Source organism: Acinonyx jubatus, chromosome D4 (genome assembly GCF_027475565.1).
Source record: "Acinonyx jubatus isolate Ajub_Pintada_27869175 chromosome D4, VMU_Ajub_asm_v1.0, whole genome shotgun sequence".
Taxonomy (NCBI): Eukaryota; Metazoa; Chordata; class Mammalia; order Carnivora; family Felidae; genus Acinonyx; species Acinonyx jubatus.
This window is the reverse complement of record NC_069391.1, coordinates 3,376,120-3,392,146: the sequence shown is the minus strand read 5'-3', so window position 1 is coordinate 3,392,146 and position 16,027 is coordinate 3,376,120. Positions and strand designations below refer to the sequence as shown.

Here is a 16,027-nt window from a genome sequence, read left to right as displayed (position 1 = left end):
CTTCCCGCCCCGCTCGCTCGGTGCGCTGGGGCGGGGTCCGCGGACTGGTCAGCACTCTGGTTTGCCAAGGGGTTAGGGCTCTGAGAAACACGGGGGGCCGCTGACCCCCGTCAGATGGGGAGACCCCTGCGCAGAGAAGAAAAGCGACCTCACCCAGCCTGCCCTGAGCCGGGGGGGGCAGGGCAGAGTCAGGGCCAGATTTCCACACAGCTTCCCACCGGCCCTGCCTCCCTGGTGTCGCTGCCCCTGAGCCGCTCGCACGCCCCTGCGGCACGCGCCTGGCCTCCCCACGCCTCCCTAACTGTGGAGCAGCGGGAAGGCTCCAGGCTGGCCGAAATCCAGCCACACCCAGCCCGGCCAGATCCTGGTGTGTGTTTGCAAAGCACTTTCTATCCGTCGTTCCCTCAGGAGGCCCCAAGACACTGCCCGGACGCAGATCCTGGGGAGGTTAAGAGCACCCCAGGTGGCCGGCAGGAACCCAGGCCTCGGCCGCCCACTGGGCCCCTTCTCACCTCCCCAGGGCCCCCGGCTTCAGTCTCGCCTCTCCGCCCCGCACGCCGAGCCCTATGGCGATCTCCGAGGACGCTGTCGGCTAGACAAGGCAGAAAGCAGAGCCCGACGCGGGGCTCGAACTCACGCACCGGTGAGATCACGACCTGAGCTGAAGTCAAGAGTCGGGTGCTCAGCCGACTGAGCCGCCCAGGCGCCCTCTCTGTTTTTTAGGTTAACGGTTGTCCCCACCCTTGGTCCTTGGCTCCACGGACTGGAAAGATGGCTGGCCCCAAGCGCCACCCTGTCACCACCTACCCTCCGTCTGGCCTGGGGGACCGAATTCGAGGCTTTCCTCCAGCGCAGCCGGCTGGTGAGAGCACCGTATGGTCCCGCCTTGGTCCCGGCCTTCCTTGTTCCGTGGTTACTGTGGATGTCCTGGATGTCGCCCCGGGGCCTGATCTCGATGGGGCCCTGCAGCCTGGGAGTGGCTGCCCCCAGGCCAGGGTGGAGGCTCCGGGCAGGACCAGAGCCAAGGACTCACATGCCTCTGGGAGCGGACATCCCCAAGAGCCACTATTTAACCATCAGATGACTCAAAAGGGTTCCAATTTTGTAAAAGCTGTTTACACGGGCGCACCAGGACACGTTAGCAATCACGCCCCCTCCCTCACGCGACTGGGGCAGGATGATAGAAACATGTCTTCCTGGGTGATGTTGCTTCCGCTTCCTCTAGGTCTCTAAGTGATCTGAGCAATCAGGTAGTTTACCGAGAGCCATTTCCATGGAAACAAAAGAAAACCAAAGGGTAAGTGGTCCCAGCAAGGCCCGCACTCCTTCTGGGAGCGGAGAGAGCGTCCAGCCGAGAAGATTGCCGCAGGGCCACCGGCGGGAAGGCCGTCCACATAGGAGCCGCAGTGGTGGCTGCCCGGACGTTCAGTCGCCCTGTCCCCTGCGGGAGCTGATGTGGCTTCAGCAGAGGAGCAGTTTGATTTCCATCTGACTCCAAGGCAAACGAGCGGGAAGAACTTGGAAACGTCAGCTTTCGGGGGGTTCTAGCCACACGTTGGAGGGAAGTGGGAGAACTCTGGATCCGGTCCGGGTGACGGGCAGAAGACGAAAGCCCAGGCGGCTGGCAGTCCTGGACTCTGACGTCCGCAAAGGTTATCGCGCAAACACGGTTTTCCTCTCTAGCAAAGCTGAACACGGTTAAGGTTCATTTGTTTGCGCACCGAGTCTGGTTTTCAATAAAGTCGGCCTGATGATGGATGTAAGGAGAGTGTTACTTAAGCGAGAAGAGTGACTGAACGTACAGGCTGTTTTACACCTGCTTTGCCGGAACTTTCCACGAGGAGTCTCAGGCTGCACTTCGAAAAGCCTCCAGGGGCCGGGAAGCCAGGTCAAGGACCCGTCCAGTTGTGTCCTTTTCCAGGAAGACAGATTCTTCCCAGTCTCAGGCAAATACATAAATTGTCATGAGGAATGACAGCACTAGGAGTTTCTGAATTCTGGAGGGATCAGGTAGGGAGAGGAAGATAAATGTTTCGACCTCTGCCGACGACTCACTTTGCCAGATGGCTGTGAGTTACAGGCGGCCGCAGAGAGAGAGGAGAGGAGGAAACCGTGTCCTTCAAACGTGGAGTCAAAGCGCAGAGGAACCAGCAATGTTTAAATGAATCCCCTTCTAGGGGCGCCTGGGTGGCTCAGTCGGTTGAGCGTCCGACTTCGGCTCAGGTCACGATCTCGCGGTTTGTGAGTTCGAGCCCTGTGTCGGGCTCTGTGCCGACAGCTCGGAGCCTGGAGCCTACTTCGGATTCCGTGTCTCCCTCTCTCTCTGCCCCTCCCCTGCTCGTGCTCTGTCTCTGTCTCAAAAATAAATAAAAACATTTAAAAAATTAAAGAAAATAATAAATGAATCCCCTTCTCAAAAAACAGTAGGCTCCATTTCTGACCTGGAAGTTCCTAAAAACTCAGGGGAACCACCTGCATCGGGGTCCCCTGGGGAGGCCGTTGAAAGGGGTCCCTGGGCGCTTGGGGGCTTCTCTGACCTTTGCAGGAAAGGGGCCGCTCGACCGCTCATCTTCCGCACTGAGGATACACAGCCCAGCTCAGAACTGGCTGCACAAGACGAGAAGTTCACAGCCAGAGACGAGCCTCGTGTGCATTCTGTCCATCTTCTCTCCCGGGGCAAGCGTGGCTGGCCCCTTGGCCTCGGGGGAAGCCCCTCCCGTCCGCCCCCATGTGCCTGGGGGTATGTGCGTGTGCGTGTGCACGCGCCAGACGGCACGCCAGCCCTTCCCCCCGGCCCTCTGCGCACACGCAGGCTGTGGAAGGTGAGCTGGACCCAGGTCATGTTTTACTGAGCAGTTACCAGTGTCGTCCTTGAGCTGGAATCTCTTCTATCCCTCGTCTCCTGGGAGCCACTCAAGAGCCCCGTGGGCAGGGTCCTCACCTTGCGGAGGGGATGAGGCTCAGGCTGTTGAGGAGGCTTGTCTGCATCCCAGCCGGTAGGTGAAGGGGTGACGGGACCTCAAGATGTCTTCCCTTCCCTACATCCCTACGGTAGGGGTGCTGGCCGTGGTGCTGACACCCTCCTGCATGGCGGGCTCAAGCTCTCCACTGTCTGAACTTGACGTCTGCAAATCTTCTACTTTCAATAGTCCTTCTGTTAAGGATGGCACAGGCCTCGAAGGTGAGCCACACAGTCGGGCGCCACAGAGCCCAGAGGGAGTCCTGGCTTTCTCCCGCGTGAATCCCTCCCCGCACCCTGGCTGGCCCCACCTAGCACTAGGCGCTCACCGGGCACAGTACCGTGAGGTCGGAGTCACTGTGGCAAATGTCATGCAGAAGTGGGGAGGGTCAGAGGAAACAGCGATTCCAACGCTGGATGGCGAACGCAGCTGTGACGAGCGGGCTTTTGGTGGAAGGGGAGGGGAGCCGAAGAAGTCGGGCAGGGGTGCAGGAGGGTGAGGGGCCCGCGGGCTGGGTGGCCCCAGACTCTGAGGGATCTACCTGATCATAGCATTGCTCGTGCCACAGCCACAACATCCAGCCCTGGGTGCACACACCCCGTGCAAACGCATCTAGTTTACGGAATAGCTACCCCTGTGGGCTGGAGCCTGGACCCCCGCCCCCAGGCTGTGCCTGGGCTGCTCTGTTACTTCCAAGGCCAACTTCTCTGAGCCACGGACAGGAGCAGGGGCCTGATGTGCCCAGATCCGAGTCTGGAAGGGGAAGTGGAGGAGGGCTGGTGTGGCAGGAGAGGCAATGGGGGACCGTGGGGCAGCACCAAGGACTTGGAGAGGCAAGTCTTGACGAATAGAGTCCATTGTGGAGGGGGGGGGGGTAGGGAGGAGCCCAGGCCCTGGAGCTCCTCCCTCCACGGCACAGGAAGGGGATTCTGCTCTGAGCTGCAACCCCGGGAGGGTGTCGTCTGAGCCATGCTGGGGGCTGCTGGCGTGGGTGTGGTCCCCTGTCAAGACATGCCCCCCCACGCAGATGGAGAGCATTTGGGGGGCTCTGCCTTCTAAACACATGAAGCGTCTAAGTTTTATGCATGGCCTGGTTTATTTATTTTTAAGTTTTTTTTAATGTTTATTCATTTTTTGAGAGAAAGAGACAGAGTATGAGCGGGGGAGGGGCAGAGAGAGAGGGGGACACAGAATGGGAAGCAGGCTCCAGGCTCCGAGCCGTCAGCACAGAGCCCGACGAGGGGCTCGAACCCACAAACCACGAGACCGTGACCTGAGCCGAAGTTGGACGCCTCACCGACTGAGCCCCCCAGGAGCCCCTGCATGGCCTGATTTATTAATTTAACAAACACCGAGCACTGGGCCAGCACTCAGTCAGTCCCTGCGCTTAGTCCTGGGAGGGGGGCACAGGTGGTGTCGGGGCGTGTGCTAGGGAGGACACCTTGGTTGCTGGAGGGGGCCTTGAACGCCGGCGCCACCTGACTTGATGTCATGAGCGTGGTTCGCCACGTGGCTGTGGCTCTCCACCTCTCAGCGGCTGGCGGGAAGGCACTTCCGGGGTCCCCCCCCCCCACGTGACCGCTTCCGACCAATGAGCTCTGAGCAGAAGGGGGTGTGACGTTCGATCTCTGGGGCAGGTGCGGGGCTTCCGCCTCCAGGACCAGCACTGCCCACGGGGCTTCCCAGCGGCCTGCACCATGAGTGGGCCGACCCGTGGGGTCCCTGTGTGTAAGCGACACCTACCCCTTTGTTGTTTTAAGCCCCTGCGACCTTGCAGACCCGTCCTGACTGACTTCGGCGCTGAGACCGTGTGGACCTGTAATTCCAAATGAGACTGCAGATCGAGATGTGTATCTCCCCGAGCACATCTCTGGGAATCCGTTTCGGGGATCCGAGACCTGTCACCTGCGGGAAGGATGGGAAGGATGGGAAGGGGCCAGCGGTGCTGGTGGAGGCAGGGGCTCTTCCTCCCAGGGGAGGGTGGGGCCAGTGAGGGGCTGTGATGGGGCCTCTCGACAAGAGCTCCAAGTCGGGGACACAGGAATAAAACTAAAGAGCAAAGTCCGAGCGGCCAGAAAGGGGAGCGTGTTCGTTCTGAACACCTGCGGTTCGGGAGACTGGCGAACCTTCCCTAGATGGCACCCCGAGGGTGGGCAACCAGGAGTGAGTGGGCAACACAGGGGTGAGGCGGGGCAGGAGGACACCCACCTGGGCAGCCCTCACTCTGGGGCGGAGGACACAATGGATGCCCCATCCAGCTCACCGAGGTCAATCCTACTTGGAACAAGATGCTCCTGTTTCTGCACTGAGGCTGTGTCTTTGGGCCACATCTGGACATCAGAGGTCTGGGAGTCAAGGAGGCCTCCCTGGAGGAAGAGACGCGTAAGTTAGTAGCCAGCCTCGGTTCAGTGAAGGGGGGCAGTGGGGGCGGGGGGTGGGGGAGCAGGTCTGGCGTCAGGGGCTCGGGCTGGGACCCTGGTCCGCTCTGGGTGACAGGACTGGGGGCCTTGGGAACCAGAGGAGGGGGTCGGGCACGGCCCTGCCTCGCGGCCCCGGGTGTCCCAGGCTCCCAGCAGGTACGTGGGCGCAGCTGGCCACGGAGGGCGGGGTGCACAGGGGCTCCACTCGTAAATAGAGCCCGCTGCTCCTTCCCCGCCCCCCCTCCCCGGCTGCGAGAGGTGACGGTGTCTGTTCCCCATTAATCTTGGTGAGAAAGCGCCGTGGGCTGCTGTAATGAAACCCGTGCGTCTGGTTGCCATGGCACTCCTGCCAGTGTCGGTGCCCATCAGCCGGCAGAAGTGGGTCACACGTTCACCTCCTCCTCGTGTTTGAACTTCTGTAAAATAATGATGAGTCAGACCCAAGTGTGCTCCCCGCCCGCCGCTGTGAACTCGCCCCCTCGGCTGCTTCCTGAGTTGCCTTAACGAGCTGCCAGCCTGACGAGGGGCTGGTGCCCACCCACAAGTCACATCTGGTGCCAACGTGCCTCTGTGCTCCCAGACCGGCCGCGGAGGCCTGGGCACCTGCCACGCACCGTCGTGCAGGCCCCTCGGGGAGCCTGAGCTTCGCGCTCTCACGCGGACCAAGGGGCCTGTGGACGCGGCCGGTGGGGGCGGCTTGGTCCAGTCTCCACCCTGGGTTTCTATTTGTCTGGGGCCAGGGGGCCCGGCAGGGTCTCCTGCTGGCCGCCTACACCCTGCCTGGGATTCCTCGGAGCAGAAGACAGGCATTTAGAGTGTCCACCCACTCCAGGCACAGAGGATGACGAGACAGACAGACAGGGCGCTGCCTTCGGAAGGAGGAAGGTGAGGTGAAGCTTTTGCAGGTGCGGAGATGCTGGAAGATGGGAAGGACAAGGGACACACTCTAGTGGAGTGGACGGTGGCCCCCAAAAGATATGCCTACTCTGAGTCTGTCACTATGACCTTCCTTGGAAAGAGTCTTTGTAGATGTAATTAAGTTAAGGATCATGAGATGAGATCATCCTAGTTTAGGTGGGAACAAAATCCAAGGGCAGACGTCCTTAGCAGAGAAGGAGAGAGGAGGCCAAGTGAGACCAGAGTGACACTCAGGGACGCTGCCTCAAGCCGAGGGCCACTGGGGTCCCTGGGAGCTGGGACGGGCAGGAGGGACCCTCCCCCGGAGCAGCGCCAGACCCTGGGGGAGCTCGGAGCCAACCTCGGCGGGAGCCAAAGCCTGCAGCCTCCGTCCGCTGACGGGCCACCGAGGCTGGGTGGCGGGGCGGCGGGGTGGGGTGGGGACCTGGGGGCATCTGCTCAGGCCCAGAAGGCGAAGCTGGTTCCCGTGAAGGCGGAAGGACCTGCGAGCTGTCGCGGGCTGAGTGAACGGACACCTCTTACCGTTGGCCGGATATCGGGGGAGGGACCGCGGGGCCTACGGCTCGTCCTGGGGCTCCCGTCTGAGCCGCAGGGGGAATGTGGTGATGTGTGGTGAACGGGACGGCGCGGGGGCTTTGGAGGTGACGGGGACACGCTGGGCGGACATGTCCGCCAGACGTCCGCGTGCAGATGCCGGTGGGCGAGTCTAGAGTAAGGAGGAGAGGCCGGGGCTGGACGGGCCTCTGAGCGCTTGGCACGCCCCTGCCTGGAAGGGCCCGGCTGGGAGCGGGTGCTCAGCGGATGCCGGCCAGTATGCGTCCGGACTCTCTGCCCAGCCAGCGGGGCTGCAGGAAGGGCCCGAGGGGGCCGGGGCACCCCTGGGGCAGAAGAGGGGGTCCTCCTCCAGGGAGGCTCCAGAGAGGACGGAGGACGGAAGGCTCAGGAGCAGAGGCCTCCCCTGCCCGCCGTCCTCACTCAGCCTCTCTGTGCCCCGCTTGGAGTCTGGGAACCTGGTGTGGAAGAACCACGCCGCCACCCGTCCAGGCCTTGGCAACCCCCCTCCCCCGGACACAGGGAGTGACATCAGCCTGGGGCCAAACTCACCCGCGCCGCCGCTCGGCCGGAGGCCCCAGTGCGGCTGTCCCCTGCTGGTGCTGACTGCCCCCCACCCTGCTCCCCAAACCTTGGGAGCTAGGAGGACTGGGGCCTCTCGTGTTCTGACCTTGGGAAGCCAGGAGGGCGGTGAGGAGACACGGGCTCTGACAGCCTTCTTCTCGAGGAACAAGAGATTTCGCTTCGGAAGCCACACGTGGCACTTGCCTCGGGGCTCCTGGCTCCGGGCAGGGCTGGTGGGGATCCTGAGGGACGCGGTCCAGGGTCAACCATCTCCCGTGGTTCCCCCGGCCGGCTCACCTGTGCCCACCGGGCAGGGGGGAGGGGCACGTGTTCCCCCTCCTCCCTGGGCTGTGGGTCTCCCTGGGATCCTTCTCCATCACCCAGACAGGACCCCTGCCCTGGGCTGCACGACGGGGCTTTTGCAGGGGCTTGGGCACAGCTTCCGTGGAGCAGGAGATGCGCACCACACATGCTGGAAGATTCCCTAGGGGCATCTGAGGCACACCAGATGGCCCAGGTGCTCCAGTTTTCAGGGGAGAAAATATTTCCCAGCATCCCTTGCGTGACAGTAGTTGTGTGACCAGTGGGATAAGCAGAAGTGTCATGTGACAGCTCTGGGGACGGTCCCCAAATGGCAGTTGGGTGATCACCCTGTGACCTGCTTCTTCTTTGTCCTCTCCTTCCTCCTGATGCCTGGGACAGAGATGTGAGGGCTTGAGCCCGGGCCGCCATCTTGGGCCATGAAGACAAAGGGGAGGCAGAATGGAGGCCAAAAAAGTCTGGGTCCAGGAAGCTGAATTGGCAAACCATCCCTGCTCGGCAAACCATCTGTGGCTTGGCCAAGTCTAACGGAACAGAGAGAGTGTCACTGTGAATGTGACATTCATCTGAGACCTGGGATGAGGAGGCCACTCCCAGCAGAAGGAACGGCCCTCGCCAAGGCCTGTTTGTGAGGGCAGGACGTCGGGGCCCACAGTGGTTGGGACGCACTTAGGGGGCCATGAGGCTGGGAGCTTGTCAGGGGCAGACGGCAGGGGCTGGGAGTCACCGTCCCGTCCTGGTGGTCCCACCTGCCGGCTCCCTGCCCACCCGTCCTCGGGAAAGGGTTCCGGACCGGTCCTCTGCACCTGTCTGTGATGTCAGCAGGGGTCCTGGGACCAATCCCCCCTCCCCAAACTGAATGAGGGCCTCTGTCCCCTGGCGAGGACCTCCCCTGAACCTCACTGCTGGCCAGGCCCGGGGGAGTCCGGGCTCCCGAGTCCACAGCCTCTCAGAGACTCAGAGGGAGTCAGCCCCTCCCGACACCCCCCCCCCCCGCCCGGACGTTGTGGAGAAGTCCCCGTCGCTTACAATCAGCCTCCACACCTGCTTTTGCTGAGGGTGGTGGCTCAGGGAGCACCTTCCAGGCACACGGCCCCCCCCCCCGCCAGGGGCCCGCGGGGTTGCGGCACTGCCACGGCGGGCGTCTCCTCCCAGAGGAGGGGCGGCGGAGAGGCAGGGAGGACCTCCGGCCCCGGGCTCGCTCCCTCTGTGTGCCCCCGACACCGTGAGGATGAGGAAGGCCGAGGGGTGAAGCCTGGAAGACGGGCCGGTGCGGGGAACAGAGGACCCAGCTTCACGGCCCCATCCTGCGTGTTAACGTTTGAATGGGGCGCACGTCCCCCTGGACGTGGGCTCCTTGGGGAGCCCCCTTGTACCAGCGTGTCCCAGGATGGGCGCCTGCAAATGTCTGCAAAGCGAGCCACTCGAAGTCAAATGCCAGGGGCTTTGCTCAGACCCGGGCTCCAATCATCCCCACCTGCCCCCCGCACAACTGGCCTCCCCCATGAATTCGCTCCCTCGGCACCTTTAGCAGCCGGCCACCGGCCACTGGCCACCGGATGCTGGGCCGTGCCGTCCCCCGCACGTGTCTTGGCTGCCAGACCGTAAGCTGTGAGGGCAGAGCTCGCTCGGGCTCTGCCCCAGCAGGGGAGCCAGTGCTGGGGTAAGAAAAGAAGGTGGGGTGCATACGGGAGGAGGGTGCCGGAAGTCCCGTCCCTCCCTCCAGCAGCCCACCCGGCAGGCCTCAAGGTGCAGACACCCGACTTTTCTCCGGATCCTGCTCTCCCTCTGGGGGGGCGAGGCCAGCTGCTCCCCGGGGTCCTCGCCCCGTGCCGCAGGAGGGGGGACCTGGGCCCTCTGTGAGCTGAGCAGGTTTTTTCCACTGCCTCCTCTGTTCCCTGACACGAACTTAATTAGCTCTCTGTTTTCCAAACAGGCGACGTGACTCAGCACTTTCACACGCACGGTCTAAATTTGTCCCTAACCCCCAGGTGTCTCTTAGCTCAGTCCTTCCGTCAAGTTCCATCACAGGGTTAGAGCCCACGGTGGAGGGTGATTTCCAGCAGCTTCCTGGGAGGACCAGGTGGGGTCCCGCCACACAGCCCTTCTCCTGACCCCCCGCCCCCCTGCAGAGGGGCGGGCCACAGCCACAGATGGCCCAGGTTCCTTCCCGGGGTTTGTCCTTCCTCCTGGGGGGAGGGGGCTCCATCCCTCGGAGTTGCTGGAAGTTAAAACGCAAGGTCACCATCCGCTCTTGCTCTGCAGGCATTTCCGGAAAGCGTGCAGACCTTTGCTCCAGCTGCTTGGGGTGAAGGGCACGGTAGAGGGGGGTAGGGCTTCACCAAAGAGCAGCCAAGGGACCCAGGCCAGGGAACCCCCCCCCCCCAACTCTCTGCCCCTCTCCAACTCCCTTCCCCTTCTCCTCAATCCTCCCTTGCCTTCCCCACCCTGCCTCCCCCTCCCTCCTTCCCCTCCCCTTCTTCTCCCCTCTCCCCTTCGCACCCCCCCTCTCTGCCCCCCTCTCCCCTTCCCCTCCCCTTCCCTGTGCCCCCCTTGCCCCTTCCCACCCCCCTCTCTCTGCCCTCCCCCTCCCCCTCTGCCTCCCTCAGTGCCAGGCTTTGCTTGTGCTGGGGGATGGGGGGCACGGTGGTTAGGGGTTAGTCGTGGCCCTCCCCTCCTCAGATATTAGCAGGAGGCGGTGAGCTGGTGGGGGCCGGGAGGAGCTGTGTCTACCCACCCCCTGCCCCTCCCCCTCCCCCTGGGACACATCAGTGAACTCCCTCCTTCCCCCACTTGGTCTTTTAGGGCAATGTGACGAGGTTTTTCGGGATGGTCAGGGACACCCCAGCAGCCAGACCCAAGCCCAGTGCCCTCCCCAGCACACCTGCTCCCCTCCCACTTGCAGGGGTCCCGGCAGGAGAGAGCCCCTTCCTGGGGGCCCACGTACGTGTTTCGGAGCTGGCCGCATGCTGGCCACATTGCTGTGCGTGTGGACAGAACCCGCTGTCACCCACACAGTCCGCCCCCCTGCAAGCTCCCTGAGACCCCCAGACCCAAGGGGCAGAGGGAGGGCCCCCCTGTTGCTTCCTGGGGCTCCTGCTCTAAGGAGCCACGCAGGCCTGCCGGCACACCGTGAGTCTGGGCAGCGAGGCGCAGGGGTGGGGGGTGCACGAGGAAGCTCTTGGCCAATCCCTCCCTCCCCTGCCCTTCCCGGGGTCCCCACGCCCTGCTTCAGGCCCCTCTTGCTTCTTTAAAGCAGCGTCTTCCCCGCCCTGACCCCCGCCTCCCTCAGGTAAGGACCCCTAAAGGCCACTGGGTCATCCCTCCTCCTCCAGAACCATCGATGGCTCATGTCGGTCTTCAGCATCTGCCAACCCCTCCTGACGTGTGAGGTCACAGTTCACAGGCTCTGGGGTCAGGACGTGGACGTCGTGGGGGCTGCTACTGCGTCTTCCGCAGGGTCCCCGGCCCCTTTCCCTCCTTTCCTGTGTGCGTCTGTCCCCGTCCCCCCGGCTCCGGCTCGGCCTGAGAGAGCAGCAGCCCTGGGGCCCTGGGGCCCCGGACAAACCGGCCGGCTGCGGCTGCAAGGGGGCCTGGTCCTCGGGAAGCCGCGGCCGCGCAGGCGGGGTGCACAGCGCTCTTCCATGAGTGGCTGCGACACGCAATTAGGGATGTGGAATGCGTCGCACGCTAACGTGCATGATTGCTCTCCGCTTCTGCCGTCATTAAGCAGCTAAATAATGTGGCCAGATGCTCGGAAACCGGCTGCCAGTGTCAGCGCCAGCCCCGCCAGAGGCCGCTGAAGCAAGCAGTCGGCCGGTGACGGACGAGCAGAGGGTCCCTCGCTTCCTGCCCGGACTGGGGGCCCCTCCTGCGGGTTCTCGGGCTCTTCCCACGGCACGAGCGGGAGCAGCCGCCGCTCCCCCCCGGGATCTTCGGCCGGGGGCCCTGACTTGTCACCCGGGTCTGAGCCGCGGCACGCCTCCTGCGGCCCGGTGTGACTGCCCGGGAAAACACGTTGGCTGTTTTCTGGAGAAACGAAAGTGGGGCCCCGCTCGCGTGGACCGCTGGCTGCCGCGGGGCGCCTGGCTGAGCCCCCTCCCGCCCTGTTGGTCCAGCCGGGCCCAGTGGGGAGACCCTAGTTCTGGCTCTGCCTTCACCTTCTCTCGTGTGACCTTCAGGAGCCACACAGTTTCCATTCTGTGTGGAGATTGACGTGGTGACCTCGGGCAGCTGCCTTCGCAGCCAGGCCTCCTCCGCTCTGCCTCTGTCTTCTCCAGCACGGCCAGCGTGGCCTGCTCCCCGCTCAGAGCCCTCCGTGGCTGCCTGCTGCCACTCCGGGTCCCGCCGCCTCACGCCCGGGATGGGGGCCTGAATCGCCCCCCGATGGCTCTCCTGCCAACGGGTGACCGGAGTCCCCGGCCGCGGCATGGTGGCCATGGGAGGGGCACAGCCAGCGCCCAAGGAGGTCCTGTCCCGCCGGCAGGTGGCGTCCGTCACGGACCTGGCCCCTCTGTGAGCTGGCTTTGTCCTGAAAAGGGCCCACGTGCCTTCTGGAAGGACCTCACTTACCGATCCACCCACGTTGAGTGCACGATTGGAGCCAGTCACCCGGCTGGCCCCGTCCTTGAGGGATGGATGAAGGGGGTGAAAGGGACGGTCCACGAGGCTGCAGGATCAAGGTGAGAGGTACCCGCAGCATAAACGCAGCACGGCCTCGCCCTGTGTTGACGTTGCGTCCGGTCCCCGCAGCCCTGCCAACCTGGGTGAGCCTCTCCTCTGGGGACCAAGGCCATGAGCTCAGGGAGGTTGAGTCACCTACCTGGGATCACCCAGCGCTGCACCTGCAGCCTCCGTGAAGCTGTGGCCCAAGAGGTCCCCGGAGGTATGCTTTTTATCCTCACCGCTTTGGCAAGATCTGGTCCCCTTCACCGGCTTCTGGCTCCCCGGCCTCCGGGAAACGACCTCCCCCAGCCTCCCCTGTGCGTAGATGGGGGTCACAGACCGACTCTGGCCTTGGGAATGCAGAAGCGGCGTGAGCCACGCGTGGCACCTGCTCAGCATTCCTTTCGGCAAAGAGCTGGGGGCTCAGGACGGACCAAGCCCTCCAGATCCTCGCGGATGCCCTCAGACGCCCCTGGGTCCCCGCGTACCGCCTGAAAGGAGAGGAGGGAACCTGGTGCTCGCTCGCTGCTGCTCATCCAACGTGTCAGAGAGAACACGGGCCGTCCATCAGACCGCGGGCCAGAGACCCTGTGGGTACTCGGGAGGGTCTCTCTCTTAATCTGTGCGGAGCGCCCAGCGTGCCCGTGAGTGGAAGCATCCGGGACTGAGCTTGGGAGGGCCAGGACCAGGCCCTGAAGCTTCTCCCCCGGAGAAGCGAGGGTCCTCCCTGGAGGGGAGGGGAGGCTCAGGGCGACACGTGGCCGCCACCCTGTGCCTTGGCAGGCGCCTTTTGGGAACCCGGCCCCCCCAGGGCCGTGTCCTGTGCCCTCTGGCAGCCTCGGGGACATGTTGGCTGACTCCCGTCCCAGTTTCAAGGGAGACCGTTTTACAGCAGAAAGGGAGACCGAGGCTCGTCTGAGACTCATCTCCCTGATTTAGAAAGTCAGCGGTTCCAGCAGCGCGCGGTGGCCGGTGTTTTACGAGGCCCTTTTACGCGCACAACGCATTTTACGACTTAAGAAAGCGACCGGGCAGCGCATGCTTTTCCCTGCGCAGGAAATCGACACGCCCAGCATCTCCAATCAATAAAATCACATTTTGCTGACTTTGAGATGTCATCCCGGGGGTGCACTCGGGCTGCGGGAGCCGGAGGGGGGGGGGCGTGTGGAGCCGGATGCTGGTGTGCGGAAAACCCATCTGGCCCGCTGCACAAGCAGATGGCCCCGGGCGGGCGGGGCGGTGCCCTGGAGGTGCCGGGTGGATGGCCCAGGGCCCGTCAACGAGACCCAGCGGGCAGAGGCTGCAGGGAGACTCAGGCTCGCACCCCATGGGGGCTGGGGACAGAACAGAGGTGGCTAGATCCGGCCCTGCCTTCGCGCAGCAGGCACCCCGCCGGTGATTATTCCTCCCCTCCGCTTGCATATGGCCAGTGGTGGGGAGCTCACCACCCAGGGAAAATTCTTTCTGCATCTGCTGAAAACCCCTCCTTGGACCCGCCCCCTTGGAGGCTCCACCTGTTAAGATTGGACCCTTCTCATCCAGAAGGGAGGTGGCCAGCCCCAGAGAGCCCGGCTTGGCAGGCCATCGCTCCCAGCTGCCTCCTTAAGCTCTGAGACCTAGGTGCCTTCGCGTTGCTCCTGGCCTCAGCCCCACGCCTCCCTCCTCCTTCCTGCTCGGAAGGCTGGTTCCCCCCGGGGCTGGGACCTGGCCCCCTGCAGTCCCCCAGTGGGGGGCTCTTTCTCCAAGTGGTCCAACCCTGTTGTCTCCCCGCTCTGTGAAGCCCCAGCCTGTCTCCTGCGGAACCTGCCGGCAGCATTCTGTGCACGGTCCTGCCCCAGCGGCCGCTCAGCCCTTTGGCTCCATTGGCCTGCTTGCCCCCCCACCGGGGCCACCCTGGCAGTGGGTCATGCCCTTGACCTGGTCACCTCGGGGTATCTCCTCCTCCCAAATCCTGGCTCCAGCCTCCCTTCCTCCAGCCTCCAGGGTTGTAAGTCCTCAGACAGGGCCGTGCTCTCACGACAGATGGCCACCCCGCCTGACCTGCACGGCGTCTATGACCCCTCCCGGTCACCCCGCTCCCACTTGCTCCCACTCGCTCCCTGTGCCGTGAGAAGTGACCTTCTCACTGCGGTCGACAGGCCCGGCCCCCGCGCGGTTAACCCATTGATCTGTTGCTCTGTGTGCATGTGGCTGCCCAGGGGCCTTTGACTCCCAGCACTGCCTTGAAACCCGAGACCCTACGCCCCCTCTCCCAAGTCCACCCTCACCTGACGCTGACCTCCCCTCTCTGCACTGAGAACACAGGGGCAAACGGAAAGGGGCCGCCGTCCCCCCGGGGCCCCCACCGCGCGTCTGCCGAAGCTCTACTGCTCCCAGGAGTGGGGCGCCCGGACCCACCACAGGCCCCTGTTTCCGTGAGTCCCTTTCTACCCCTGGGGATTTGCGTCCTGCAACTGCCCGCCCGGCCCCCTGACGGCCCCCCTGCGGCCCAGCGTCCCCACCTGCGCAGACCTGCCCTCGGCCCCGGGCCCCTCCCCGGCTGCCCCCCTCTTTCCCAGCTTCTCCAAGGGGCTACGGCACCGGGCACCCCAACTTCTCCAGCGACCCTCCCCTGCTCCCGTCTGCACCCCTGTCCTTCCTCCCTCTGGCTCCAGCCACACCTGCTGGCTGGCTCTTCCTCCCATACGCCAGGCGTGCGTCCGTCCCGGGGACTCGGATCCCCGTGGACGGTGCCTCCCTGGAGAGGCACCTTCTCTCCCATCCCTCCCCACCCCTGCTGCCAGCAGCCGTGGGCTTTCTGATTTCTAGCCGCCCCCTCTGCCTCCACCCCCAACATGGTGGGCCTGCGGAGGAGAGCCTGACTTCACCACCGCATCCCCAGTGCCCAAAGCACCACCCGGCACATAGTAGGTGCTCCGGAGATTCTGGATGGGTGAACGGATGAACGGTTGTTTGGTTAACCGAGCTCAGAAGCAGATGGTTACATCCCACACCGACCAATGCGTCAAAGCAGCCCCAGAAACGGAGGGTCCCTCTGGCCATTTACAAGGCCCTGAGCTCACCCCCCTCTGTGCAGACACCCGGGTTTATGGGTCTCTGTGTCCCCCACGGCTGCAGGGCCCTCCATACAGCAGGCACCTGTGCGGGGAACCCCAGAACAGCAGGCTTGAAGAGCCTTAGCTCCTTGGGCATCGAGGTCCGGTAGCTCAGAGGGGGAGGCGAGTAGGGAGAGCCATGGCTTCGCCCAGCCAACCTGGCAGGTCAGCCTGACCCGTGGCTGCAGCACCGGGGACACATCTGCCTGTCACTTCTCATGCTGTGCGTCCACCAGGAGTCCCGGAGGGAGGCTCCTGGGCACGATGTCACAGGTGACCTTGACGAGCAAGGTCATGGTCCACATCCCCAGGGCTGCCAGCCCCAGTGCCCCTGCTGTCAAGGAAAATTCTAGACCAGACCAAGTAGCCCCAGGGCCATGTCCCGCCGTCGGGGAAAATTCTAGAGCCCTGAAGCTTTTGCCTGGTTTATCTGTTATCCGATGGTCTTAACGTCCACACAGCAGCTCTGCTCCCACTTTCCCACAGGGGATGCCCCGTCTCGGGGCAAACAAGTCTCACAGAGAAGCTTAAA

At 63.8% G+C, this 16,027-nt stretch overlaps 1 protein-coding gene and 1 long non-coding RNA gene across 3 annotated transcripts; both read right to left on the bottom strand.

Moving 5' to 3' along the window:
• Nucleotides 1–4,054: 4,054 nt before the first annotated feature.
• On the bottom strand, nucleotides 4,055–5,456 carry LOC128312063 (uncharacterized). The gene is made up of 2 exons (XR_008290858.1): nucleotides 5,169–5,456; nucleotides 4,055–4,865 (listed from the first exon to the last, which is right to left on the bottom strand). It is a non-coding gene; the product is annotated as an uncharacterized LOC128312063 (long non-coding RNA).
• Nucleotides 5,457–5,461: 5 nt separating this feature from the next.
• LOC113596835 (collagen alpha-4(IV) chain-like) lies at nucleotides 5,462–9,563 on the bottom strand. 2 transcript variants are annotated; one of them, XM_053204425.1, is made up of 4 exons: nucleotides 9,261–9,563; nucleotides 7,521–8,107; nucleotides 6,821–7,004; nucleotides 5,462–5,796 (listed from the first exon to the last, which is right to left on the bottom strand). In XM_053204425.1, exons 1-4 carry the CDS (start codon nucleotides 9,420–9,422, stop codon nucleotides 5,764–5,766), a joined length of 966 nt encoding a protein of 321 aa, XP_053060400.1. In that variant the 5' UTR covers nucleotides 9,423–9,563; the 3' UTR covers nucleotides 5,462–5,763. The 2 variants fall into 2 exon arrangements, with proteins under 2 accessions (XP_053060400.1, XP_026907566.2); XM_027051765.2 differs by having other exon boundaries at nucleotides 5,462–7,004.
• Nucleotides 9,564–16,027: the final 6,464 nt, after the last annotated feature.